The sequence below is a fragment of the Falco naumanni genome, chromosome 1, assembly GCF_017639655.2.
Source record: "Falco naumanni isolate bFalNau1 chromosome 1, bFalNau1.pat, whole genome shotgun sequence".
NCBI lineage: Eukaryota > Metazoa > Chordata > Aves > Falconiformes > Falconidae > Falco > Falco naumanni.
This window is the reverse complement of record NC_054054.1, coordinates 34767822-34794787: the sequence shown is the minus strand read 5'-3', so window position 1 is coordinate 34794787 and position 26966 is coordinate 34767822. Positions and strand designations below refer to the sequence as shown.

The 26966-nt window shown below is 37.5% G+C and overlaps 1 protein-coding gene across 11 annotated transcripts in view; it reads right to left on the bottom strand.

Annotated features, from left to right (window-relative positions):
- The window catches only part of LCORL (ligand dependent nuclear receptor corepressor like), an 85484-nt gene that overhangs the window by 32648 nt on the left and 25870 nt on the right, over positions 1–26966 (bottom strand). For 6 of the 11 annotated variants that reach the window (XM_040588611.1, XM_040588652.1, XM_040588675.1 and 3 more), the window contains exons 2-5: positions 24704–24769; positions 17195–17274; positions 16793–16922; positions 7548–7802 (exon numbers count right to left, since the gene is read on the bottom strand). In XM_040588611.1, coding sequence (XP_040444545.1) covers positions 7548–7802; positions 16793–16922; positions 17195–17274; positions 24704–24769 — 531 coding nt within the window. Of the gene's footprint in view, positions 1–7547; positions 7803–16792; positions 16923–17194; positions 17275–24352; positions 24413–24703; positions 24770–24886; positions 24913–26966 lie in introns of those variants that run through there. The other 5 variants (XM_040588600.1, XM_040588590.1, XM_040588644.1 and 2 more) reach the window with 2 other exon arrangements.

Genomic DNA, 26966 nt, shown 5'->3' with positions numbered 1-26966 from the left:
CACCAGATCATCTGGTGCAGCAATACCAAGCTGTAACTGTGAACAAAGGTCATCTTCAAAATAATTGGGACTACAATCACTTGAAACTCCTCCAAACCAGTGATGTTAGAGAAACGGCGGGGGGTGGGGCGGGCGAAGAACAAGCAACAGAAACTGTATGGGTCATCCTTGAGTTCCTACAACTGGTATTTCTGTACTGATTCTAGCAAACTTCTCTGTTTTTTTCTGGGTTTCAGGAAACTTCTTGCTAGCTATTATGAACTGCCTTACTAGGTCACATAACCTACTCTACTCAGTCTTCAGTCTCCAGGCATGGGAAAAACTGCACTCAGTGTGGGAGAGCACATCAGCCTGGCCACTATCTGCAGCTCATTCCCCTTCTGCTCTCCAAGTAGCTGCTATATTGGATTAGGAATCTCAGAGACACAACCCTGCCTACTTTAGCTTTAGTTTCTGTCCTTGGTTCTGTTAGCTGAGAAGTTGTCCAAAGCCTTTTTTGAACCCAATGACATTGTCTGCCTCCACAGCCACCTACCACAGCAGTTCCATATGTTTACAAACTGCTGTGCAAAAGCTGCCCCTTACCTGTTTTTCCCTTTCAAGCAGTTTCAGCAAGCCCTGCCTAGTTGTAATATTGTGAGATTTTGTAAATAACAACTCCTCCTTTATCTTAATCATCATACTGTGGTAAACTCCAACAAGGTTTGTCACAGCAACAAAATGACATTATCTCATCTTCAATACCTTTTCTGATGGCTTGCCTTTCACTGGCTGTTTTCTGTGCTGCTGTATGTGGAAACAATGTTTTCACAAAACTAGCAGTAAGAATGCCAAAGCCTTTTCTCAGTTCTTACCTACTGCTTTGACTAGCCCCCTTTTGCTGACCTGACGTGCTATTTTGTAAAATGAAAAACCGCCAGATGAAAAGTTTATGGCTATATATTGGGTGTCCATGGCAAGGTCTTGGCAGCATCTGCGAGGAGAGGCCAGGGGTGCCCTGTGCTGACAAAGGTGGCTCTAGCTGGTTGCAGCAGACCCACCGCAGCGCACACCTGAGCCCAGCAGCTATTTGGGCAGAACCTCTAGGAAAACATACTTAAGAAAGGGCAAAAAGTGCTAGATGGAGAGAGAAAAGGGGATCAGAAAGAATGAGAAAACAGCAGAAGGAAGCCCAATGGCAGAAAGAAACCATTGGATACAGACTGTGGACACCCCACATCCATTCCCCTTGCACCACAGGGGTCACAAGGGAATCTGGAGTGAAGCTGAGCCTGGGAAAGGGAGGAGGAAAGGTGGTGTTGTAATGAGGGGTTTTTTTTGTTTCCACTACCTGAATTAATAATTAAATACTTAATAGGCAATAATTACAGTTAATTTTCCCCAAGCAGAGTCTGTTGTGCTCATAATGGCAAGCAGTAAGCAACAACTATTTCCTTAACCCATGAGCTCTCCTTCCTGTTCTTCCCGTTTTCTCCCCTGTGCCACTGAGAGGGAAGCAAGCAAGCGAGTGTCTGACAAGGAGCTTGGCTGTTTGCCACCATGGCAGCCAAGGAAGAAACAAACACCTACTCCCCTCAAAAATGTACTTTTTTAGGGTGACCTTTTCATGCAGAAGTATTAAACAAACTGTTTCTTGAATATATTTACAGCTCATACAATTTATCTTTAGGAACATGGCATGTGTACCTTCAAAATGCACACACAATATTTTCCCCAATACATATGGCAAAAACAGTGTATTAAGAAAATAAAAAGTTATTTTCAGTAATGTTTGGAATTCTTTCTATAGCCCTGAACATAGCTATCAAGAGGCCACACATGCTGTGATCCCAGTTGCTATACTAACTGCAGTATGGATTTTCAAGAGACATGAAACCACTTTTCAGAAATTAAGAATTGTTTCCAATTTCTCATCTGTTATTGAAAAGCCCTTATTTTGCTATAAATTTCGGTGAAGTTACACGCGTATTGTTAAACTGGATAATAAAATGCTATTTTAAATTACTTAAAACAGAATTTTTGACTTGGCTATTATTGAAGAAGTAGGAAAAATATGAATAATCCAACAACAACAAAGCTACAGGATAGTGGTAAAAAGTTCATGCATCACACATTGCCAGCAACCTTTTGATGTCTTCCAGTCTATGATGGATCAACGAAACAAGGAAATTATGCAAATTCTCTTGCGTTTTTCTGCTATGTTTACACACTATCATTCCCAGTATGTTCCCAGTAGATACAGCAACAAGAATAAGCTTGTGCAGCTAAATGAACAGATTATTTATTTGTATCTTATACTTCTGCCTTTTGTAAGTCATTTTGCTTTGCATCATGAGAACTATCAACTCTCCCACACCTAGCAAGGGAAAGAAACAGCTGCATCAAAGTTAAATGCTGCTGGGAACACTCCTCAGAGCTCAGCATCATGAGTGCACAAGAAAATAGAAAGTTGCTGCAGGATACTGCAAGACTGTTCCTCACTCAGTGTTTTATTCTGCAACGATGCTGCTTCTTCATTGGCTCAGTTTGGAGGACAAGTAATATTGCAAAAACACACAATAACACCCTATTTTTTTTAGGTGCAGTGCATGCAAAACAAATTGTCTTTCACTATACAGAGTATTCTTTTCAAGGCCTGGAGAGTCTTAAGAGTTACATGGATTACAAAAAAAAACCAAAAAAAACAACAAAACAAAAGAGCACAAAAGATACAAGTACTTCTGGAGACAGTTGCTTCTAATTGACTGACGGCAAAGTAACTGCCTGTTTAGTTACCACCAAGATGCACAGGAATTAAAGTGCCCTGCCAAGTTACCACACTTCCACATGTAGAAGAAAGTAGAGCACAATCTGGGACTTTGCTATCAGTCAGGTGTCAGCTGGATATCCCTAAATGCCAGTGCTCAAATACAGCACTGAATGATTCGGTACCAGAAGTGCAATGGGTTAACCTTGGCCAGTAGCTAGGCACCTACCCAGCCCCTCTCTCACTTCCCCTCAAGAGGAAGGCAGGGACAAATAAGATTAAAAAGGTCATCAAAATGCAATGATAGAATCATTTTGGTTGGAAAAGACCTCTGAGACCATCAAGTCCCACCATTAACCCAGGACTGCCAAATCCATCACTAAACCATGTCCCTAAGCACTACACACCTACGCCATTTTTGAACTCTTCTAAGGATGCCGATTCCACCACTTCTTTAGGCAGCCTCTTCCAATGCTTGACCACCCTTTCAATGAAGAAATTGTTCCTAATATCCAAACTAAACCTCCCCTGGCAACCTGGGGCCATTTCCTCACTAGTCATCTGGGAGAAGAGACTGACCCCCACCTGTCCACAACCCCCTTTCAGGCAGCTGTAGAGAGCAATAAGGTCCCCCGAGTCTCCTCTTCTCCAGGCTGAACAACTCCAGTTCCCTCAGCTGCTCCTCATAAGCCTTTTGCTCCAGACCCTTTACCAGCTTCACGGCCCTTCTCTGGGCCTTCCAGCACCTCTATGTCCCTCTTGTAGTGAGGGGCCCAAACCTGAACACATATTCAAGATGCGGCCTCACCAGTGCTGAGTAACAGGGGGACAACCACTTACCCTGTCCTGGTGGCCACACTGTATCTGATACAAGCCAGGATGCTCTTGGCCTTTTCGGCCACCTGGGCAGACTGCTGGCTCACGTCCAGCTGGCCATCAACCAGCACTGCCAGGTCCTTTTTAGCCAGGCAGCTTTCCACCCACTCTCCCCCAAGCTATAGCATTGCATGGGGTCATTGTGACCCAAGTGCAGGACCCAGCTCCTCTTTGTTCAACCTCATACGATTGGCCTCTGCCCATCAGTCCAGCCTGTCCAGATCCCTCTGCAGAGCCAGCCTGCCCTCAAGCAGATCAACACACCCACCCACAACTTGGTGTCATCTTACTGAGGGTGCCCTTGATCCCCTCATCCAGATCATTGATAAAGATACTAAACATGACTAGCCCCAGTACTGAGCCCTGGGGAACAGGGAAAGATAAATACAGGGAGATCACTTACCAATTACCATCACAGGTGAAACAGACTTGGGGAAAATGAATCTATTGCAAATGAAAATAGATTTGGATAATAAGAAGACGACAAAAATTAAAGCACTTCCTCATCCTACTTTTTCCCATGCTCAGCTTCACTCCCAGTTCCTTGACCTCTCCCCCTCACCCCCAGGTGGCACGAGTAGAATTGGGAATGACTGTTACAGTCATTGCAACTCTTTTCTACAGCACCTTCTTCCTTAGACTTTTCCCCTGCTCCATCGTGGGTTCTTCAGAGGCTGCAGTTCCTTCAGGAAATATCCAACTGCTCTGATGTGGGGTCTTCCATGGGCTGCGATATGACTACCTGCTACAGAGTGTTTTCTTCCATGAGCTGCAGGGGAACACCTGCTCCACTGTGGCCTTCTCTCTTGTGCTGCAGGGAAATGACTGCTATGGTGCGTGAGGCACCTCTTCCTTCTCCTCTGACTTTGTTGTTCATCCTGCCGTTTCTCGCTCCTCCTGTGTTGAGCAGACTCTCCTGTCCAGCATTTTTGCTCTTCCTTAAATAGAGGCACCGCAAACCTCACTGATGTGCTCCACTTTGGCCTGTTGCAGAGCTGGCTGTGTCTAAGGCAGGCAGCCCCTGACCTCCCCTCAAAGATGCCAGCTACCAAAATTTGCCATGTAAACCCAATACACAGGTGTATCAGGTCTGGAAGGGCCAGCCCTGAGTATTTTGGGCGTACTCCAGATACGGCCTACAGATACTGCAGAGAAGTAAGAAGCTTTCTTATATGAAGATTATCCAGACATCTTCAGCGAGAGAATCTTTCTTCAATATTGAGCTAGCACTTAGCTTGGATCTGCTCAGTGGAAAAAAATACTTCTAGTGACCTGGAAAATAAAGCTGACTCCTTCTTCTGAACTTAAGCCCAAGAATCATTGCCCTAGCAAATGAACAAAGACTGTTTGGCTATTTAGGTCATTCATTTTAAAGACAACTACTGTAAACACAAAATACCTGCCTAAACAGAAAATTTATCTGAAATATTTATATTTACATCATGATCTGCTTCACAGGATTTGAATTAAAAAGATTGATTTTGAGGATCTATCAGAGTAACATACAAATTTGAACTTCCTACTCTACTATAGTTCATTTGGAAATTGTAACAGGAATTGCAAATAGCAAATAAAGAGCTGCATGTCAATTAAAAGATACTTCTTAGAAGGGAACCATGATATAGCCTTTATGAGTCTCCAGACTGAGGTATGCTATGTTAGACACAGACTAATGTATTTTTTAAATAATGCAATTAGAAAGTTTCACAATTCCCTACTATAGGTACGTAGCACTTCAATATATCCAGGCTTTCTTAGGAAAAGGACAGAAGTGAGGGGCAGGTAGAATAACGATACATAGACCCTGACAACAGCTAGTTGAAAGAACTTTTCATGAATCATTGCACACAACGAATACAAGCAGGCTGACTTTTTCCATGTTGATCCTATTTGCTTGTGTTGCTACTGCCACAGTGGAAAGCTAAGAGAGCTCGAGCCCAATGCTCATGGGAAATAGGAAGCGCAACACTGCTTCCCTAGTAGGCAACAGACGATGGCTCAAAACCTTTCTCCACCTACAGTTTCATTTCCATACTTCCTCTCATTTCAGTAGCTCTAAACTTTACAGCGAGACTAGGATCTAACATCTGCAAAGCGCTCCAGCAAACATGGCCACGTATGTTCTGAGAATCTACAGTATCTTACAGAGCATACAAGTTTTACATAGTAAACTATGTATGCTGAATGAGTTCAGCCTCAGATGTTTTGCTGAAGACATGCAATTCTAAACTTGCAGTTTAAGCTTCACTGTAAGAAGAATTCAAACGATATAAAAAGAGGGTTTAATACCTCAATCTCTCTAAGTTTTTCTTGGACAAAAGATTAATGGATTTTCAAATACCTCAGGGTGGCAGCAGAATTTTATTCCCATCCCTGCCTTGCTCACCCTCTGCCTTCCCTTTAATTCACTGGGCTCAGCAAGGCCCAAAACTTGTCTTTGGGGACTTGGCTCCTGCACGGACATTTTAAACTAATTGTTCTTTATAACCACTTGCTGAAGTAAGCAACAGGCTATATTGCTGATATCAGGAGAGTACTTTTTATTGCTCTTGCAAAAGAAACATGCTTCACCCTGGCCAACTATAAATCTCTAAAATTTGTAATCCATTCAGAGCAGAGAAATGTGGAAACACAACTCAGGATTTAATCTGTACAAGGTATTTGCTAAATGCAGGCATGAACTGGTTTCTGCTGATCACACAGAATAAAAGTGGGAATTCCACAATTTCTTAATACTTCTGCTGTCAAAGAGAAAGGATGCTGAAAATTTGATCTAGAACAGGTGTATTTAGCAAGGTAAATCTATGTCAGAGTTCCCACCCTCAAAGGATACATCATCTAATTAAAGACCACATCATTAAGCACAAACACATGAAATCTGCTTTCATTCTGACCAATACATTATTATCTTTTAAAAAACTTTTAACTTTTTTAGTATGGTATGTGACATACAGGTAAACTTTTCCCTTTGCTCTGCAGTATTTTTGGATTAAAATGGACCCTTGTATCTGTAAGAGACAAACGCTGCTTTTGCCACTGTCAGTTGCACGTGACAGTAACAACCCTACCTGAAAATTGCTGCTAATCCAAATAAAGTTCAAAGTCCAAACCACTCTTGTGATTATACTGTTATCAGTTCTGGATAGCAATTCCTTGAAGCAAAGAAATTATTTCCTTTTTTGTAAATGATAATGAGACAATTTATTTTTCTTTTTCTAGCTTTACCCTCAATTAAGAAAGTTGCACTGAACTGTAATGATTAATTTATATTCTTTAAATTTAATTTATATTTAATGAATTTAAATTACTAAATTTCCACGAAGTATGGAAGTTTCCTCCCAAATTAATCTTTCTATCATTCTAACCAGCCTGTATTTAAAGAATCAAATTGTCCAAGGGCAGACACAGACAGAATGATCTTTGCTCTCTGAAATTCCATTATCTTTCTCTTTCCTCAGAAGGCTTCTTAACAGCCATTTTTTCAACAAAATTTTAAAGTACTGTTACCTGTGACAGCCACAGGTGAGCTGACTTAGATTCAGTATTCTAAAGCTGAAAAGTTCCAAATTATCTAATACAGGCACTCAGGAGTAATAACATTTATCTGCTAACCCAATATGAAAAATGTTTCTAGAAAGAATGTGTTGGTGCTTTTGTTTTGTTTTAACAGTTCTCTAACCATTTTCTTGGTGTTTAAAGGAAAATGTATGGGTTTTCTAACTGTTAAGTGGATGCAACACCAATTTTCCTTCAACCTTATTTTAATAACACAGAATAATATCCCCCCCCTCCGATTAATTACTAATTTGGGAAGACAAAACATACAGATACTTGATACAGACACATACTTATGTTTTTAAGGCAATAAGACATAACATGGTAATAAATAACAGCAAAATACAGATAATCAGATATAGAAATTTACCTTGCTGAGTATTCTGTTCTTGAGTTCGATTCACAGTGAGGTCTAGAGGGCTATCCTGTTCTTCCTGAAGGGAGTTTTCAGTTTGGTTCATTTGGATACTTTTACATATCAGACTTGGTTCAAATGATGAACCATTTCTGTTCTCTTGAATTTTGCTACTTTTTGAAATGTACTCAATTGCAAACTGACGGATCATTTTTTTCATTAATTCCTGAGCAACTAGGGGAATGTTAGGATCACAGTTCTGAGGAAGATCTAGGAATAAAAAAACAACACAGGCAATAGATGTATTAAAAACCCCAATTATTTTTCTTTATATAAATACTTCTTATAAGCACAATAAGTGTGTGTATAAGTACACATGTAACAAACACATTAATTCAGATATCTACTAAGTTTCTCTTACGAGCATTCCTACTGGAGGTCACTTAGAAGGACATGTTTAGCACACATCAGTAATTTTTACCTTATTCCTCTGTCACAGCAGGCAAGTAAAATTATGTGGATAGATAAATACTACAGGTATGCGAGTCAGCATCTGTATTTATTGTTTTTAAGTTGAACTCTCATTTGCTGACTCTTCATTTTCAGTTTTGAAATAGTTTTGAATAAAAACAGTGGAAGTTAAAACTATGAATTAATACATAAATAAGTTACTTTCAAAGAACCATAACAAAAATAATTAATTTTGAAGTGCAGTTCTATAGATTAATCATTTTCATAACATAGAACAGTTGGACTTCTGAGAAGCTCATGTTAAAAAAAAAAGAAAAATTTGTTTCATCTATGTATTAGATTACAATCGCCATCATAGATGCAGGATTATAACGTTAAAACCAATATGACGCTACCTGGAATGTTTTACTACAATTTGTACAGGGCAAGCAACTGAATTTTACAATAAAATTGTAAATTTTTTATTGTAAAATCTTACAGGATTTTCAGGACATTTCCAGGACATTTGCAAAGTGTTACCAAGGAAAACGTTTGGCAAAAAAGCTTTAGTTCCTATTCTAAATTTATGTACCTTATTTTTTGTCTGTGTATGTAACAGTCCCATGGAAAGAAGTATTTCATTTTAGATCCAACAAAAGAATCAAACATGAGACACCTATGACTTTTTTTCTAGCTGACAGACAACATTAAAATAATTAAAACTTCTTATTACCAAGCATAGATGAAACTACACTTGTGAATCACTGAAAAGAATCCTAATAGAAGTACCAGAAAGATCAACAAAATACATATGTGTAACTTCACATAAATAACAATGCAATTAAGACACTCAAAGTAAGCTGCGTCACTCGTCAATGCATTACTTGATTTCACAAGAGAAGCACAACTGCCTATATTCAAGGATCTATGTTCTTCCTTCAAGTGGCAATACTGGTACTCATTTTACTATCCCACTCTTCCTTCTTCAACTCTGCACACACAAATAAAAATACCCTTTTTAATGTTTTAACCACTGCCCATCCTTGAGTTCATAGGTAATAAGTGAAACAGTTTTCATCAAGAAAGGACAGGGATTTAAACTGAGTGTGAATGTGATACGAAGAATTAGCTTATAGGTCAGCCTTGATTGCCTGAAAGAAACGCTAAAGGATATGGTGACTTAAATTAGTCTGAAACAGATAAGACAAATAATAAATTGAGTTTTGTTTTCATAGAAGTGGAGAAACTGAAAGGAGTGGATCAGGTAGGTTTGCATGCAAAGTGTAAATTTCCTTATAGGTAGCTTGGAGGATCACACAGCATATTATTCAATCATTTTATGTCAATGAAGCTTTAACCATCTACTAGGAAGAGAGTGGCCACTGAAACAGATCAAAGAATGCTGCTCCAGTTTAGGATGAATGCACAGATTTTGTTCGTTTGTTTCAGGTTTATTCAAAACATATCCATTTTGAGAATTCATTTTCAGAGTATTGCAAGAATTACAAACATGCACATATGCAATCTGCTGTGTAAAGCATATGAGAGGGAATCTGACTAGATGCTTCTTCTTATTACCTTCTGGTTGGTACTTTATAATACTTATAATGCTTTATGAGGTAAGGTAAAGCTCCAGCATTTTCAAAGACTGAGTATATGCTGTACATCTTGGCTTCAACAAACCTTATCCAAGGCATGACAAAACAAGTCTGCTTATGGTTGAAGCACTATCTTCTGACAATCTCTCAACAAGATCTCTAACAAAATTTCTAAAATCGATAAGAATTTCTAGAAGAGGTATGAGGTGAAATTCTAAATGATGGGGGATACCTACAAAGAAAAAGATCTCTCCCTATCATGTAGCACCCAGGCACAGGTATTTGTTTATTGGCATTTTCCAATTCCTAAATAAAGAGTCCAATAAATGTTCAACTGGAATTTTATTATCCTAGAAACATACTTAAAAGGAAAGAAAAAAAATTCAGCAGAAGATATTGAAGCAGTAGGGCAACATGCGTAAAAATGCTCATCTACATACAAAAAAATAACAAAAACAAGGAAAGTTAAGAGATGGAATTGAAAAACTGAATTATATAGGAACTAAAGGGTCTGCATGACAGGGGAATCTTAGCTCTAGACAATGAAAGCTACTGATCAATAGTTTAGCTTAAAAAACCCAAAACACCAAAAAAACAAACAAACACCAAAAAACATACCCAAACACAAGCAAACAGAAATCTGACAACCATTTCATACAAAATGAAATAGACAGAACATCACCAACACTAAATAGCCTACCAAATAACTGGTCTAGAAGGACCCTGCTTATATAGACAAATTAGTTTTTTGCATGTACCCAAGAAAAACTTCTTTGAAGATTTTTGGAGAAAAGGTGATCATGAGTGCAAATGGGAAAGATTAGTTATTTTACAACCTGGCATGGTCTGTGCCTTTAAAAAGCAAAAGATCATAAAACACAGGGGACGCCTACCATTAGCTGAAAAACACAACAGCCTGGAATAAATTCCTGCTTATTAATCACCACTCCCAGCATCAATTATTATAGAACTGCCAGGTTTCTATTGCTTTTTTATTCCATTTTAGACAATTCACACTGTTAATATTCAAGACTATTTGCATTCAGACACTTGCAGGAGAAGCCTTCTTTTCCGCTAGAAGCAAAGGCATCTTTTGACCTACGTGGAAAACCAAAGGATTTATTTTTTTGCTCGTACATTTTCTTTAGTATTAGTTTTATTTCTTTTCTAATAATTTCCAAATACTCCCTATAGAAGAATAAATACAGGAAAAATTCTTGTCTATTCAACTGCTGCAGCTACTGGCAGTTTACAGGTTTAAAGTTAATTTACTCTAGAAAAGTATTACTTGGGGCAGTGGGGAGCATTTCAGAGCATATAATCTAGAAGATGAGCTCCAGGGGTGCATCTGAGGTGTTCTTGCTGCTAATGCATACTCAAGCTATGGGGCTAGACCACAGTTAGTCTAAGCTTAACTGCCATAAATGCAAATCGCGTCAGTATCACATTGACTGTTCTGTTGTGTAAGTCACAGAATTGTAGTTCATGTTGGAAGGACCTTGGGATGTCTCTAGTAAAACAGCCTGCTCAAAGCAGGGAAGACTGAGATCAAATCAGGTTGCTCTGGAGTTTATCCAGTTAGGTCTTGAATACTTCCATGGATGGAGACTGTACAGCCTCTCTGGGTAGCCTGTTCCACTGCTTGCCTGTCCTCATTTTTCCTTACGTAAAAAAGAGCCTCTCGTTTCAATTTGTCTGTAATATTCCATTGTCCTGCTATGCACCACTGTAAAGAGTTTGACCCTGTCTTCTCAGTAACCTCCTCAGAGGTACTAGAAAGCCACTCTTGATCCATTCCTATTAATACTGCTTTGCTTCCTAATAGAGAATGAAGCTGTGCATACATTACTTCTTCCTCATAATAGAAGTTATTTAGAGTATTTAAGTTCGAAATAATTTCCCACTGCTCTCCAAATGACATAGAACAGAAGCAAGAGAGATGTTAGATAATCAAAGGTATGAAGAAAAAGTTGTATGGTTTCATATACTTGTTTTTGGTTTCACACACTGTACATTTGTGAAAGAAAGCAGACTTTTTAAGGCTAAATGCAACTTTGACATAATGTTTTATCAATACAAGACTCCCGAGTGATCACAATCGGGTACACGCACTTGAAGTGCATTACATAAAGTCTAATTACTTACATTCAATGGCTGTAAGTCCATATTTTTATTATAATGGTACAACGAAAACATGTAGATACCTGTAATTTTAAGTTCACAGTGGTAAAGTCTCACTAAACATGGGAAATTTGTAATTAGTTGTCTAAAATTTTTAAATGCAACTTAATGTATTTTGGGGTATGAGAAGTTAGGTCTCTGAGCTTAGTATCACTAGGAAATATTTCTTAATTATTATCAGCAGATGGCACCAGATATACTTTGTATGACCTAAAAAGTCTTTATTCTATGACATTTTATGTTTTATTCTAAGATTCCAGAAGTCATTATTATAGCCACTTACAAAGTTTAAAATCTACATGCCTACATCTGTCTAAACTTCTGTTTTTCATGTAGTTGATTTAAAACACAAGGCGGATGTATTTACTCCATGGATCATGTATGTATCTACATACTACTTCAAACCCAGCAGAAGAGTCTCTTAAGGATTTGGAGTAAAAGGCAGCTCTGATATTCCTCTAGTTTCTCTCAGATCAGATCTACTGATATTAGGATAAGAAAAAGCTAAATGATACATTTGTGTGATGTAAACTGATATTTTCTGCTTCTAATTGTCAAGATTGTCAAGACAGTAGTAAAGATTATGTGTAATTATGACTAATTGCAATTATTTATTTTAATTCAAAGCTCACATTTAGGATTAAGTCCTTAATTTATGTACTGCACCACCTTGTAACTATTAAAATTCTTGTTCTTAAGTATTCTGTACATTAACACTATGTGTGTTCATTAGACTGCAATGCACAAAATAATGACTGATTTAACTGATAGTTCACATGTGCACAAGCAGGACAATGAACCAAGAGTTAAAAGTTCCCAAAATAGTGTTCACAGTAGTGCTCTATTTCTTGAAAAACCAGTATTTTTTCACTAAAAAGTCAAAATAGTGACTTAATTTCTCTTCTGATACAACACCAAAAGGCAGTGGAAATCAGCAGAAAACCACAACCCCTTTGTACAATATAATCCTGTTGTGCGTGTATTAGAATTAAGAACACCTAGTTACTTATCACTGTGTTTCCTGTTTTCACTCCAGATCTCCCCTTTTCAAAAAAAGCCCACATTTTCTAGAATGACCCAACCTCAACATCCAAACTGTCTCAGCAATATTCTTAGCTCTACCCATAAATTTGTCCAACTCACCATCAGATCACCAGCAAGTTAAAAACAGAATATGGTAATTTATTCTGAGCCATGTAACACGATTAGTTTAACTTAACCGATCAACCAAAAGAATAAGGGCCAAGTTCACTCTAGTCTTGTGTTCTTATAAACACATTCAACGTTTTTCCTTCCTCTGCTTGGACGGTAATTTTCAATACTCTACATATAGTCATATCTCTAAGGATTTTCTTAAATGTAGTTGTAAATGACCAAAAAATCCGGAAGTCAGTGAAGACAGTAACACTGGTGGGCAGTCAACACAACAAGTATGTTTTACTTGCTTAAGAGAGCAGCTGAAATGCCGCTAAACATTCTTTCCTGATTGCCTTGAGGAAGACTGACAGCGGGGATTTCATAGAAGTTTTGAAGCACAAGCTGTGACAGAGTTCTCAGTTCTTACAGAAAACCTTTCAGACTTTGAAAGAACAAATTAGATTTCTTAAAATTATTAATAAAAAGGAAACTGCAGGTGTATTGGATCAAGTAGTGTGTACATCTCAAAACTACACCTCAGAAAGTAACACTTGTTTGTAGTCTGACATTATGTGTGCAAAATTACATTTTCACAGGTTTGCCAACTTCTATATACACCATGCAAGAAGCATAACCAGCTCATGACATTTATGTATTTGAGCTATAATCAAGCAAAGAACAGAAGAACCCAGAGAGTTAAATGCAGGTATACAGTGTGGTGTAAAAAGCCCTAGTTAGGAATGGAAATATTTCAGAACACAGGACAGATACCTAGAAACTAGGAATAACTTCAAAAAACTTCCAGGGAAATTATTTTGGTATGGAAAACACAGCACTAAAGATACTTGACTGAGCTGCCCAGAGAATCTGGAAGATTCAAGTAATCTTGACCATTTTCTCCCCTTTTGTGGCTCCATTCCTTAATCTCTACAAAAGCTTTTCAGGTCTCTTGTCTTTTTCTGGTTGGTCATGTCCTGAAGATAGAACCTGATTCAGAGCCCTGAATATATTTAAATGACCTTTTTTGTTTGTTTGTTTGTTTAAAGAGGTCACAATATGCACGGAAAAAAAGCTTCCAAGAACGCACAATGAGGATCATGGCAACCCAGAAAATTAATAATCCACGATTGAAATGTCTGATCGAGCTCTTAAATAGCTATGGTCCTGCCACGTGCCACATTCTATAATACTCATAGTAACAAACAAACAAAAAAAGACTAATATGTATTTTCTAAAGCACATTACAGTTTTTCTTCTTAACTGCTTCTTTGACAAAAGAAAATTGATATTTTTTAATGTTATTTAAGTGGAAAAGTATCACAGTCTACTCTGCTTACAACACCAAATGGCTAAAGAGATGTCACACTTAGGAAGAAAGCATCTGAGTTTCAGATATATTGTTTAATGGAAACTATCAGTGTTTGATGACAAAAATTACTTTACCGAGGTGTCTGCCGAGGATAGGCCTTTCCTACAGACATAGTGAAGACAAGTTCCTAATATAAAGATTTTATTACTTATAGCCTCTCGCGTTTACCCAGCTTGGTTATAATTCTATCATCCTCGTAAAAGAAAAGAGGAATCATCTTCATCTGATATTCTGCAGACAGATCCACATCTATGAATGCCTGAGTGCTGCATGTTGTAGACAATGATATAACCTGGTTGCATATTTTGAGATCTGAGGTAGTTTCCCAATGTAAAAAACACCTCACACACATACACAAACAACCACACCACACACATAAAAAGCCCCCAACAACAAAAAAATCTTCAAATTAAAAAATCCAGCCGTATACTATTTTTTAATTATTTACTAATAATTAATAACAATCTAAAATAGAAGGATAATGAGAACAATAAACACAACTCTCAAATTTGCTCACTAGTTTTAGAAGTTGTTCACAGAGACCCTAAATTAAACTGTGCTAGGTATAATATTAAGAGATAATATATAGCCTTGAGGAGGAGTTTGCAATCAAAACAAGCGAAACAAGTGCTACTTCCATTTTAAAGACAGTCAACCACGAATTCCACTACTTTTTTTTTTTTTTTTTTTTTTTTTGACAATGAAAGGGCATCTGTTTTACTACCAGGTATAGTAACTGTTCCTTAGCTAAACAATTACTTGATTTTTTTAATTCCTTTTTTCCTAAGTTGATAACTGATCTCAAAAACCTTCAAAAATTCAGAAAGCAGATTTGGAATTTTCCTGGTAAAGCTCTTCGTCTTCTTCCTACAAAGCCAAGATAATTACTTAAACACCTCACAAACTGGTTTCACGTGCCCTTTGCAGATACAAAGTTTTTTTTCCTTTCAACTTCCCATAATTTGAACAACTTAAGAGACTGCTGGAACCTGAACTGAAGCAGTATTCTTAGAAAACTCTCCAGCAATGTACCTCTTCTTACCCAAGAATACACAAGTCCTTTAGAGAATCACAGTAACAATCAGTAAAGGCTTTATTTTTGTTTTTAAATAGACAAAACCTTTTTAACCCAGCATTACTGATCTGGCAGCTCAAAAAACCTAAGGAAGATGCTAAAAGCCAAGAGCTCATTGTGAAAAACTTCACAGAAGTCACTCACTCTGGTAAGTTGAGGTCATGCCAAGTTTCACTTCTCCCATGATAAAAGTTCCTCTCAAGGAGTATCAAAAAACAGCATCTCCAGCAGAAGCATAAAGCAAGTGCATGTTGAAAAACATTGTACATCAAGACCAAGAAAAGATCTGAGAAAGTAGAAATTTGAAGGAATTAAAATACCTGCCCAGGGAGATATCATTCAACTAGGCCTAAGATAAAAATATAAGAATTTCAGAAATAATGAGGTGCAGCTTCAGTGGACATATTATTTCAAATGGAAAATAGTTGGTTTTAATGAAAGCCAGGGAATGAAGATGGACTCCAAATGCTGTTGAACTCCATTTAAAGTTCTTTGAAGTCCAAAGCAAAACATAGGCTGAACAGACAGATGTCCCATACAGAAAAAGTTTCCACCCACTCCAGGTTCAAGGACATAGTAATCTCTTACTGCTACAGCAGGTAAAGGGGAGAAAATTTCGTTTTCTTCATCCATCTATGTGAAGGAAAAGAATGTGCCTGACACTAATTCTTTGTTAGAGCAAGAGAGGGCTGTCACCCTAATCATACTCAGCTATTTCAATACCCAAGTACACCTACCAAATCCAAGAAAAATCTGTGAAAGTTGTAGTTACTGTGGAGAGGTGCATTCACATTATTACACAGAAATTTAAGGAAGAAAATGAGGATTTTTGCTGCTGTTGATAGTGACTAGTTAAGTAACTTGCATGAACCAAGCTGACTTGGCAGTCACTCATGTACTGCTATAACTTGGTGAGTGCCAAAGAACAAGGATAGTAAAAGAATTAATGAGCTACTAAATACTATATTTTGACAAGAATTTTCAGCTTCTGACTTGAATGTATTTGAAGTAACAGCTTTTGTGCAAGATCCCAAATTCCATTTTGTAATCTGTAAGACACATTCTCTCACCTAAAACGGTCTTCCTGCTGAAACTCAGAAGTGAAGGTTTAGGAACAGAAAACATTTAAAATTCCAGAAAATGGCACCTGATGTTGGCATGAAGACAAAGTAGCAGCTCATGGTAAACAACCCAATGAAATATAATGAACAGGGATTCAAGAGAATAACACACAATATAATAGGACTAACAGCAAGTAGGAAGAATAGTGCTTCATTTGGTGATTCAAGTAAGTGAAGAAAAAGATTAAGGAAACCAAAGGAACAACAGAAGGAAAACAGCATTCAGTAGGCAAACAGAAAACTACTTAAGAATCAAAATCTCCACTAAATCATTTGATTCTTCTAGATTTGTGTTATATCTCTTAATATAAAAGACACGCTTTTATTACCTTTCTTTCGAAAGAGTGCATTTAGATAGTTTTCTGCTTGGCATTCAATCTTATCAGTGTTGGACTGGCCCTGAGATGACAGTTCCTCTGTAGGCGTTGACTGTGAAGAACCGATAACTGATGCACGATCCTAGAAGACATACAAAGATTATAACATCTCCATCAGAAGTTAGTCTACTAGTAGTACAAGATACAATTACTGAGCTATTGAGTCAAGAAGAACCACTAAAGATATCTACTATAAAGCCAAACCACCTCGCTCCCTCTCATAGCCAAAGTCATTTGGCTCCTTAAGTCAAAATGCAGTATTAACCTATCTGCAAAATCCAGTTCTCTGATTCTTACTTTCATACCAAAGACTGGGTGTTGGGGAGTCATGCTTGATATCATGTTCATACTTACACTGACTGTTTCTTTGTGTAAGTTACAAAAGGAACATTTCTCATCCATAGACCAGTCAGTCAGCTCTTCTGGCTCACAGTCTTAAAAAAAGAGAGAGCGCTAGATGTTTTAAACAAGTACAAATAGATTTTGAGAACAAAATACACATCCTATAGTTCTCTTAAATAAATTTCATCATAATCTAATATGCATTTATTAGTACAATGTAGTCAGTAGTATTCAATTCTCCCAAAATTTCCAAGTCTTATCCGGCTCACATGGCTCAGCTTGCAAACAGCAGAAGGCACTTTTCTTAAAAGGAAAGGTAAACTCGTACATTTAAATTGATTACCTATCACAGTTACTGGAGACATCTGAATATTGTAGATAAAGTTCTGAATTCCAGTCATCATTGCTTTCAATTTTGTAGTAAACTAAGCTAGGAGTTAAGATATGGACTTCTCACCATCTAAGCTACACGTGTTGTACTTCAAAATATTTTAATTTATTTGATACCATGACTATAGGTAAACCAAACCCCTATATTCACTTGTAGCACTTATTTAGAAAACTTTGAAGTAACTTTATATTTTACCAGAAGATGATGTACTTTGGTCTTAAGGGAATATAGGACTTGAACTGATCACCCATATCTAGTCCGGTCTTCTACTGAATGGAGACACACCATCTATTTCCTTGAAACAAGTTACTAAATTCCATTTCAAGAGTTAAGAGGTTTCAACCACATACTCCTCCTCTTCCCAGATCACCAACTGCTTTAAAGCTTTTTCAAACCAACTGTGCTAATAGTTAAAATTAACCTTCTAATTTCTCATTTGGATTTACTCAGGGCAAATTATTCCAGTTTGCTTTTGTGGCAACATTGTTCTTATCCCCATGAACACTAACTGTTTACAGAGAATATTGTTACCCTGCCTTTACACTTCACTAAGCTTATCTAGCCCACCTGGTTTTCTCTAATGACATTCAACCCCATCTTTTCTGTACCATTCTCACCTGAACACCTGTTTCTTGAACACAGGTGACCAAGATGTCAAGATGATGCCTTTCTTTTACATTTGCACCAGACTTACTTAAACTGTAGACAGTACTTTTCCTACAGTATCCTGGTTCTGTCATCATGTCATGATCATCATGAGTCAATCATCGCTGCAGCATTTTGGCAGGTGAATATGAACCTGTTACCTACAACACCAAGGTCCTCTCTATCCTGTTCATGTGCCAACAACCTAGACAACTTCCCCCCCCCCACCCCTTATGAATTACCAATTATGGTTCCTCCTTTTCCCCGTGCCATTAAGTCACAACCATAGTTCTGGTAGGCAGGTTCTTGAGATTATCTGCTTTCAATAACACACTGCGGTAGGTTGACCTCAGCTGGCTGCTACCACTACCCAGTCACACTCTTGCACCCCCATCGACAGAGCGGGCTGGGGAAATAAGATGGGAAAACTTGTGGGTCAAGATAAAGACAGGGAGATCACTTACCAGTTACTGTCACAGGTGAGCCAGGCTCAACTTGAGGGAAGTTATTTATTACCAACAAAAATAGATTTGCATATTGGGAAAGGCAGAACTAAAATCACCTTACCACCTCTTCTTGCCAGGCTTCAACCTCACCCTTCATTCCTGACTCTTCTACCTCCTCTCCCACCCCAAACAGCAGGAAGAGAACAAGGAAAAGGGGCTCTCAAGTTCACAACAGTTCCTCTCTGCTGCTCCTTCCTCCTCACATTTTTCCCCTGCTCTAGAGTGGGGCCTTTCCCATGGGTGACAAGCGTTCGTGAACTGCTCCAGCGTGGGTACTTCCCACAGCTGCAGCTCTTCACAAACTGATCATGTGTGTCTTTTCCACAGGGCACAGTCCTTCAGGGAAAGACTGTTCCACAGGTCCACAGTTCCTGCCAGAAAACCTGCTCCTGCAGGGGCTCCTCTCCATGGGCTGTGACTCCTGCCAGGAGCCTGCTCTCCCTGGGCTGTAGCTTTCTTCAGGGCATCTTCACCTGCTCCAGTGTGGGGTCCTCCATGGGCTGTAGTGTGGATATCTGTTCCAATGTGATCCTCCATGGGCTGCAGGTGAAGCTCTGCTCTGTACCTGGAGCACCTCCTCTCCCCTCTTCCTTCTCCAACCTCGATGTTTTCAGGGTTGTTTCCCACACCTTCCTTCCACCCCAAACCACTGAGCTTTTTCTTTCTTAAAAATATACTATCACAAAGGCACCATCCAAAATAAAATGAATCTGAAAAAATTAGGTTCTTAAGTTGAGTGCAAATATAAGCCAAGTAACTCTGTTATTATTTAAATGTAGCTTGCTGAGCTCTAAAATACTAATTCAAAGCAGAATTCTGTATTAGCAATGTATTATATGCTTCCAGGGATGCAAACCAGCAGTTTTGACAGGTTGACAGCTGATTATCAAAAACAGATACAAGATTTTTCTTAACTGGACAGTAACAGAGGATAATGAGTTATTTTTCTGAATTAATCTAGCTGTCCCAGCCTGTTGAAACCATTCCTTTCAGATGTCCATAGATGAAAAAAACCACACTACTCTTTCTGCTGGCTGACAGCTGGCTGAATATGAGCCAGCAGTGTGCCCGGGAGGCCAAAAAGGCCAGGAGCATCCTGGCTTGTATCAGAAACAGTGTGGCCAGCAGGACAAGGGCAGCGATCATCCCCCTGTACTCAGCCCTGGTCAGGCCTCACATCAAATCCTGCATTCAGTTGTGGGCCCCTCACTTCAAGAAAGACATGAAGGTGCTGGAGCGTGTCCAGAGATGGGCAAAGAGGCTGCTGAGGGGTCTGGAGCAAAAGTCTTATGGGGACCAGCTGAGGGAACTGAGTTTGTTTAGCCTGGAGAAGAGGAGACTCAGAGCTTATCACTCTCTACAAGTCCCTGAAAGCAGGCTGTGGACAGGTGGGGATCAGTCTCTTCTCCCAGATAACTAATGACAGGACCAGAGGAAACGGCCTCAAGTTATGCCAGGGAAAGCTGAGATTGGACATTAGGAAGTAGGTCTTCACTGAAAGGGTGGTCAAGCATTGGAAGAGGCTGCCCAGGGAGGTGGTGGAATGACCATCCCTAGCAGTGTTTAAAAACCACGTAGGTGCAGTGCTTAGGAACATGGTTTATTGATGGACTTGGCAGTTCTAGGTTAACAGCTGGACTAAATCTCAAAGGTCTTTTCCAGCCTAAATGATTATACATTCATATTTTCAGTTTTCTTTGCAACTACAATAAACCTACTTATGAGTGTTGGGATTCTGCATGTAACTCCAACACAGGTTTTATATTTTCAGATAAACTCTTCTGCCTCGGAATCCTGGAGTTCCACTGTTAAAAGTCTAATTAGAGAGCAATCCTTGTGTGTCACGAAAAAAAGTAAACGTTGAGAAAGATCAGCTCAACATAACACTAAATTTATTCAAAGTAGTATGAACCATGTACAACATAGCACATTAAGTATGCCAATGAGCTAAGCAAAAGTGCCATCAAACAGCAGGTATATACCAGATATATCAAATGCCAGTCTCGGGTCACCACCACAGGAAACATACCAAGACCAGTATTCGTTTTTAACTACATATAGATAATCATGTTCTCAGAAAGATCAGAGGCACAGACGACACTTTAAGCAGCACAAACTTTCTCTTAGCTGCATTCAAGTTCGGATCATGATCATTTCTCCTCGCCACTTTATCTTGCTTACTGTCAGCTGATGAAAGATGGGCTGACAACATTCAACACTAGCTGGCCCTTGAGAAAGAGTTGCTAAGACTGTGCAAAGAACATTTTAATATTACACACAGTACAGATTACTACTTGAAACCAAAGTATTTTAGTACAAAGCTGTTAACCTATTTCCATTTTTTAAGAATAAGACGGTGAACTTTGACAAGAACTACTGCCTTTTTTACGTTTAAGCCATTCTAATCTTTGCTTCCCCAGTCATGCCAAATTAAGCAAATACATACGGACATCTGTAGTACTGAACAGATTTCATGTTTACCTCTTTTATGGCTGAATTTTTTAAGCTATTTCATATTTAGATTTACTAGACCATTATTTCACATTTTCTTTCCAGTATTTTCTGCATTATTAACATCCCAATAAACTTCCAGGCTATTTGTGACAATTCTGAACAAATCATTCCCTTCCTTTTCATATGGCACTACTGCTTCCTAATAAGTACATCACAATATCTGAGGTGTTTATTGCATTCTTTCATCTTTTAATTTCATAGAAACTTGAACAATAATAGAGATTCAGGTTTCTAAAAATTTTTCACTCTATTACTTTATATATGAATAAATATTCCAGAACAACCTAAGGAAAAATAAAACATACCCTCAAACAAACCTTTCATCCTGTATAAAGAGGTTTTTTCCTGGCACAGAAAGAATGGTAAAGAGACCCGCTTTTCTCCCACAAGGCACTGTTTTTACTTTGTCTATAAGAGAACAGAACCCCAGCATATAATCCCAAAAAAGGAAACACACACACCAGATGATTAGAGGAAAATATTTTTAACAGTTTAGCTAAATATCCCTAAGTAAAGAATAACAATTTACATGTGAATCTACTTAGCTGAAAATGGGTAAAGCAAAGGATTAGGAAGCCCTAAGGATCCGATGACACCAGAAACCTTGAGCTCATTCTGAGCATGACTAAGGTCAGATGCCAAGATACAGAACCTGACACCTTCGCAACCAGAAGCTCCACTATCAAAGCTGTCAGGAAAAAAACTGGTGCTGAATAACAGAGATGAAGAGAACCATTTAAGCAAGCCCAAGCTAATCCTACATATACATCATAAAAATTTCAAGAAAATGAAAACCATTTTGCCATCTTCAGGTAACTTATTATGAGTGGCTATTCCAGTTTAATTAGTTTGGCTTCTCAGTGAAATAATTTCTGAGGTTTACAAGATATTTTCTTTGAATAGTAAAATAACCTAGTAAAACTGAAGGTTTTAGAATAAAAAGAATACCTTTTACCATTTTTTATTAAAAATTATTATTCTCTCAAGTAACTTTGAGATAATACAATACAGTATTTTAACTAGAGATCAAATATTTTTTCAAGACAGAACTAAGGAGGAAACATCAGTTAATACACTCATGTTACATTTTATAAACATTATTAGGTTTTTTCCTATGTTACAAGCAATAGATAAACCCAACAATGTAAGAGAAAAAACACTACTGTGGTTAAGTGGCATATGTTTCAGCCAATTCTCACACAGTTCTGGATAAGAAAGCTGTGTAATTTCTTGAGGTTTGTTCAAGGAAACATACACTCTTGCTAACGAGGCATAATGCTGCATGTTAACAGTACTGGTTCTGTGGTTATGACACCTTAAAAGATGCTGTGATTTTAACATGTTGCTAAGAGTCTAAAAACTTGAGTTCTGGTTTTGATTCTACCAACTGTATAGTTTAACTAAGGGAAGTTATTTACTTTGTGTCTTAGTTTCAATATCTGTAAAGTGAAAAGTGGCACTCAAATCATGACAGTGGAAAGATTTATAACAAATTTTACTCAAGAGTTCTGAATTAATCTTCATAATGCTGATCAGACCTTGTATTAGAAATAGCCTTGCATCCTACACTATAAGGGCTACCTCTACTGTGTTTCTAGAAAACACAGATATTTCAAATGGCATTACTGAAATTACAGATACTATTTCTATAAAAATGAATGAAAAATAGTAAGGTAAGGTGGTCATCCCAACCTAACAGATCATCTCTTCTGCAGTTGTTCCAGAAGTAAAATCAATTTTACAGATGTGTCAAACATGGAAACAGGATTTAACTGTTTAAAAATTCAGCCACACTACTTACAGATATTCTTACAAATTGGAAAAAAATCAGGTTTTTAAAACTTTACAGGTAAACATGAATTTAATTTGCAGGACAAAGTCACTGGGACATCAAATAGCAAAGGTCCTCTACAAGCAATGGAAATAGCAGGTCTTAAAAAGTTTACAAGAAATCTTCAACAGTTTAAGGCAAATAAGCTAAAACTTTTCTTGTAAGACCACTCAAATATATACATGCAGAACCTCTAGAGAAGCAATATAAAACCTTATTGTGTACTAGCAGGCTCCTTTAACTGTAACTCTTATATTCTGGTCATTAGCACAGTACCTTCTGCCTTCTTACACAAAAGAAAAAAAAAAAAAACACCAAAAAGTCCTGAATTTTCTTTCAATAGGTAAACCTTTTGATGCAAAAGAATAATAAAGCTTTGATCACTAATCAATATAAAGCCCAATACACAGCAACCATTGGAATTACAACCAGAAAAAAAACACAGATACTGTACACTGTTATAACAATGCCCTGTTTCTTTTCCCGAGTAGTAATATGCTTACTTATCACAGCAGATGGGAGTACTACACATGAAAATAAGCTTTAACCCAAATTTACATGTTTCTTAAATGTTTTTTAAGTCTGACTAGTGGCATGCTTAGCTTTGTAAGCCACAAAAAGCATTCTTAAAACATCGGTAAAGTACTATTTGGAGTTCTCCCCCCTCCCCTTGAAAATATAGTCTTATGCATATGATACAGGCCACAGAACTTGCAAAACATGAAGAGACCAAAACCATAACCTAGTTAACACAATCATTTCAAACCTATTTAAGCAAACCTAACAGTATATGTCACTCTGCCTCATGTACTAGCAGTATGTAAGTTACAAGCTTTACAAATTACACTGTCAGATAATGTAAAGAAATTAAATGGAATGGAACATTTTGAAGGTTCGGTAACAGAAACAACATTTTTTTTAAAGCCGTGAAAATGAATTAGGCACAAGACTTCTTTCAACACTTCAAAGCAATTTTGTGCTGGATCTTGCTTCTCTGCTTCTGTTAAAGATGGACAAATCATTTCATACTTAACCAAGGATTCAAGTGTTATTGACAGCTTTCCAGCAAACCCCAAACCATCTGGAATAAGGCTACGTCTTATAAGGGTAAGGAAAAATATACATTTTTATATGTACAAACACACACTCAAATATAGAGATACTTTTTATAGATACACAAAAAATAAAAATAAAGCTTAATTTATACATAAAGATGTAAAAAAATATATTAAAAGCTTAAAATTTCTCGACCACTACAAGATGACCAAACTAGTGTTCATTACCTTCCTTTTCCCAATTAATGCCAATAGGAAGCTGAGCAGCTTGTCCTCCCTTTCTAAAAGCTGTCCAAAAAACAAAGTAGGAGATTTACTTTTCTGGAATACTTAATCTTTCTCATGAGAGCTTCACAGGAAACTTAGCTAATCCAAAATTTCCCTGCATAGGAGCAAAACCTAGGTATCATTTTACTTAGCGTTTTGCCTATGCTCAGTATTGACAAGAACATAACGAAATAAAGATTAGAAAGAAAAACAGTTGAATATTTCCTTTTTAGAATATACACTTTAAACTACCTTTAACTAAAAGAAAAGGTAATAAATTAAGGTAATTGCACTAAAAGCTGGCTCATTTACCTTCAAATAAACTGAGGTCTCTTCGTAGCCTTGGTCCATAAAGCCCTTCTAAAATACTTTCAAAACCTGGAGACAAAAGAAACATTTAAAACAGTAAATCAAAAGTTTCTTAAAAGAAATGAGATTCGAGAACACTGGCAACAAGTATTCTCAAATTCTGAGAGCAATTCCAAGGACTGTTACATTTATCACACAAATATTTACTCCTTCCACTACAGCACTATTCAACAGAATTAGAAGATAAATATAAGATAAGGCAACTGCCATCTGCACACAATCAGCCTATTAAGCCATGCCCCAACAACCTCATTAGACTTAAAATAACTACCACAGAATCTTAAAGGTGGGAGGATTAGCCTCACAGCTCTACACAAGTGAAGTAGTCTGTCTTTTGCATTGAAAAATAAAACAGGGGTTAGGGGGAAGAGAGAAAAAAACAAGGGGGGGGGGAAACTTCAAAATTGGAAACTTCTCATTTATGATCATCTGAAATTACATAATTTGAATAGTCTAATATTTATACAAATACAAAAATAAAGCTCATTTTGCTTCTGATATCCTCCATATCTGTACAAAAACATTTTAAATTTGAGGATTAGAGAAATCCAATTATTTTCCAGATTTACCAGCTAGTCTGTTCAGGTATTTGGCAAAAATCACATAGTGTAATAAGGGAGAAGAGACACAGAGCTAACCAAGTGATTAAAGAAGAAGAGCAAAAACATCAACAAAAAAACCCAGATGTATAGCAACTGATGAAATATGGTGAGAATTTATATCAACATAACAGTAGTTTTGTTCAATATAGAAACAGCTTCCAAGTGCCCCTTCTTTTCTCCTTACAAATAATAAGCTTATTTTCAACTAAGAGGATAACTCCAAGCAGCATTTGAAGGTTCTTATTCTTCATACTTGAGACCTGCCTATATTAAAGATAAAGCTATTTTGTGGTACTTTGCAAGACTATTTTATATCACATAAAAGATACCAATATCAACTAACCAACCTCAAACAACATCATTCAGAATCATAAAATTTGCTCATCAGCTGTGACACTCTCTAAGGCAACACAACATAGTACTTTCAAAAAATGAAATTTACTTTTGGGTTAGATTGTATGTACCCTAGTATAATGAAGTATAAGGAACGGTATAATTTACCATTCCAGTCAGCACCCCAAACCTCCTTGTTTTTTGGGTGCCTACCCTCTTCCCCCTGCCCCAGGTCTGGAGGGTGTTACTTGTTTCTGCCTTGACTTTTGTACTTATACTATCTGCTCCGGCCTATGCAAAAACATGAGCACACAAAAAACAGCCCTGCAATTTCCAAACAGGCTAATACGAGATGTATGGAAAAGATGGTGGTTAGCACACTGTGGATTTTTTCCCTGAGCAAAGGATACACCAACCCAATCCTCTGCTCGTTCACCAAACATTGTTCCATCCAACCCATCCAAAGTGATGTTTCTCTTACAAGTCCTCAGAACTTCCCCATTTTTACTTCCTCACCTTTGGATAATGAGTCCTTTCTTTTATAAGTAGGATTAGTTGTACAACCTAATGATGTAGAGAAAATATTTTTCTATCTGTATTCTAAAGTTTTCCCAGAAAAGATGCATACTACTTCCACGCTGTGCAGTTCTCTACAAAGTTCTTCCACTGCTTTTTAGCGGGATCGATACAATTTTAAATTAGCCTAAACAGGATGATAAATCTTTCTAGTAAAACTACTGATGAATATATGCTGGCATTGTTTCATTAAATGTAACCACCTGAACACGGGCATTTCAATAAACCTTTGTTTTACCTCACGAGACAGTATGCATAAGTAAATGCTAGTAGTAGTTTTGGAACTCTTCAGAGCCTGAAGAGCCTACAGATGCCAGTAAGAAATACACTTTGGCTTATACCTCTTGTGATGTACCAATAATAATAAATAATTAAAAAAAAAAAAATCACTCTAAATAAATTTACAGAATTTTTTGTATCTCTTGGCGGCCAATTGCCTCCTTGATTCCAAACTACCCTTCAAAACTACTGTTTCTTGAGCCCTGACTCTTTCTAGCTACAAACTGAAAAGAAACATTGTTGGGTTTATTAATTTGCAATGCCCCAATCTGTCAAAATCCCTTTACCTCTATTAAATTTATGTTACTTGTTTTACTTCTTGTATCTTTATGTAAAAAAGATTTCTTCATTACTGACTTTCTTCATTACTGACACCTTTTGTGATCCAAGTCAGGTTTCTCCAACAGTCTTCATAA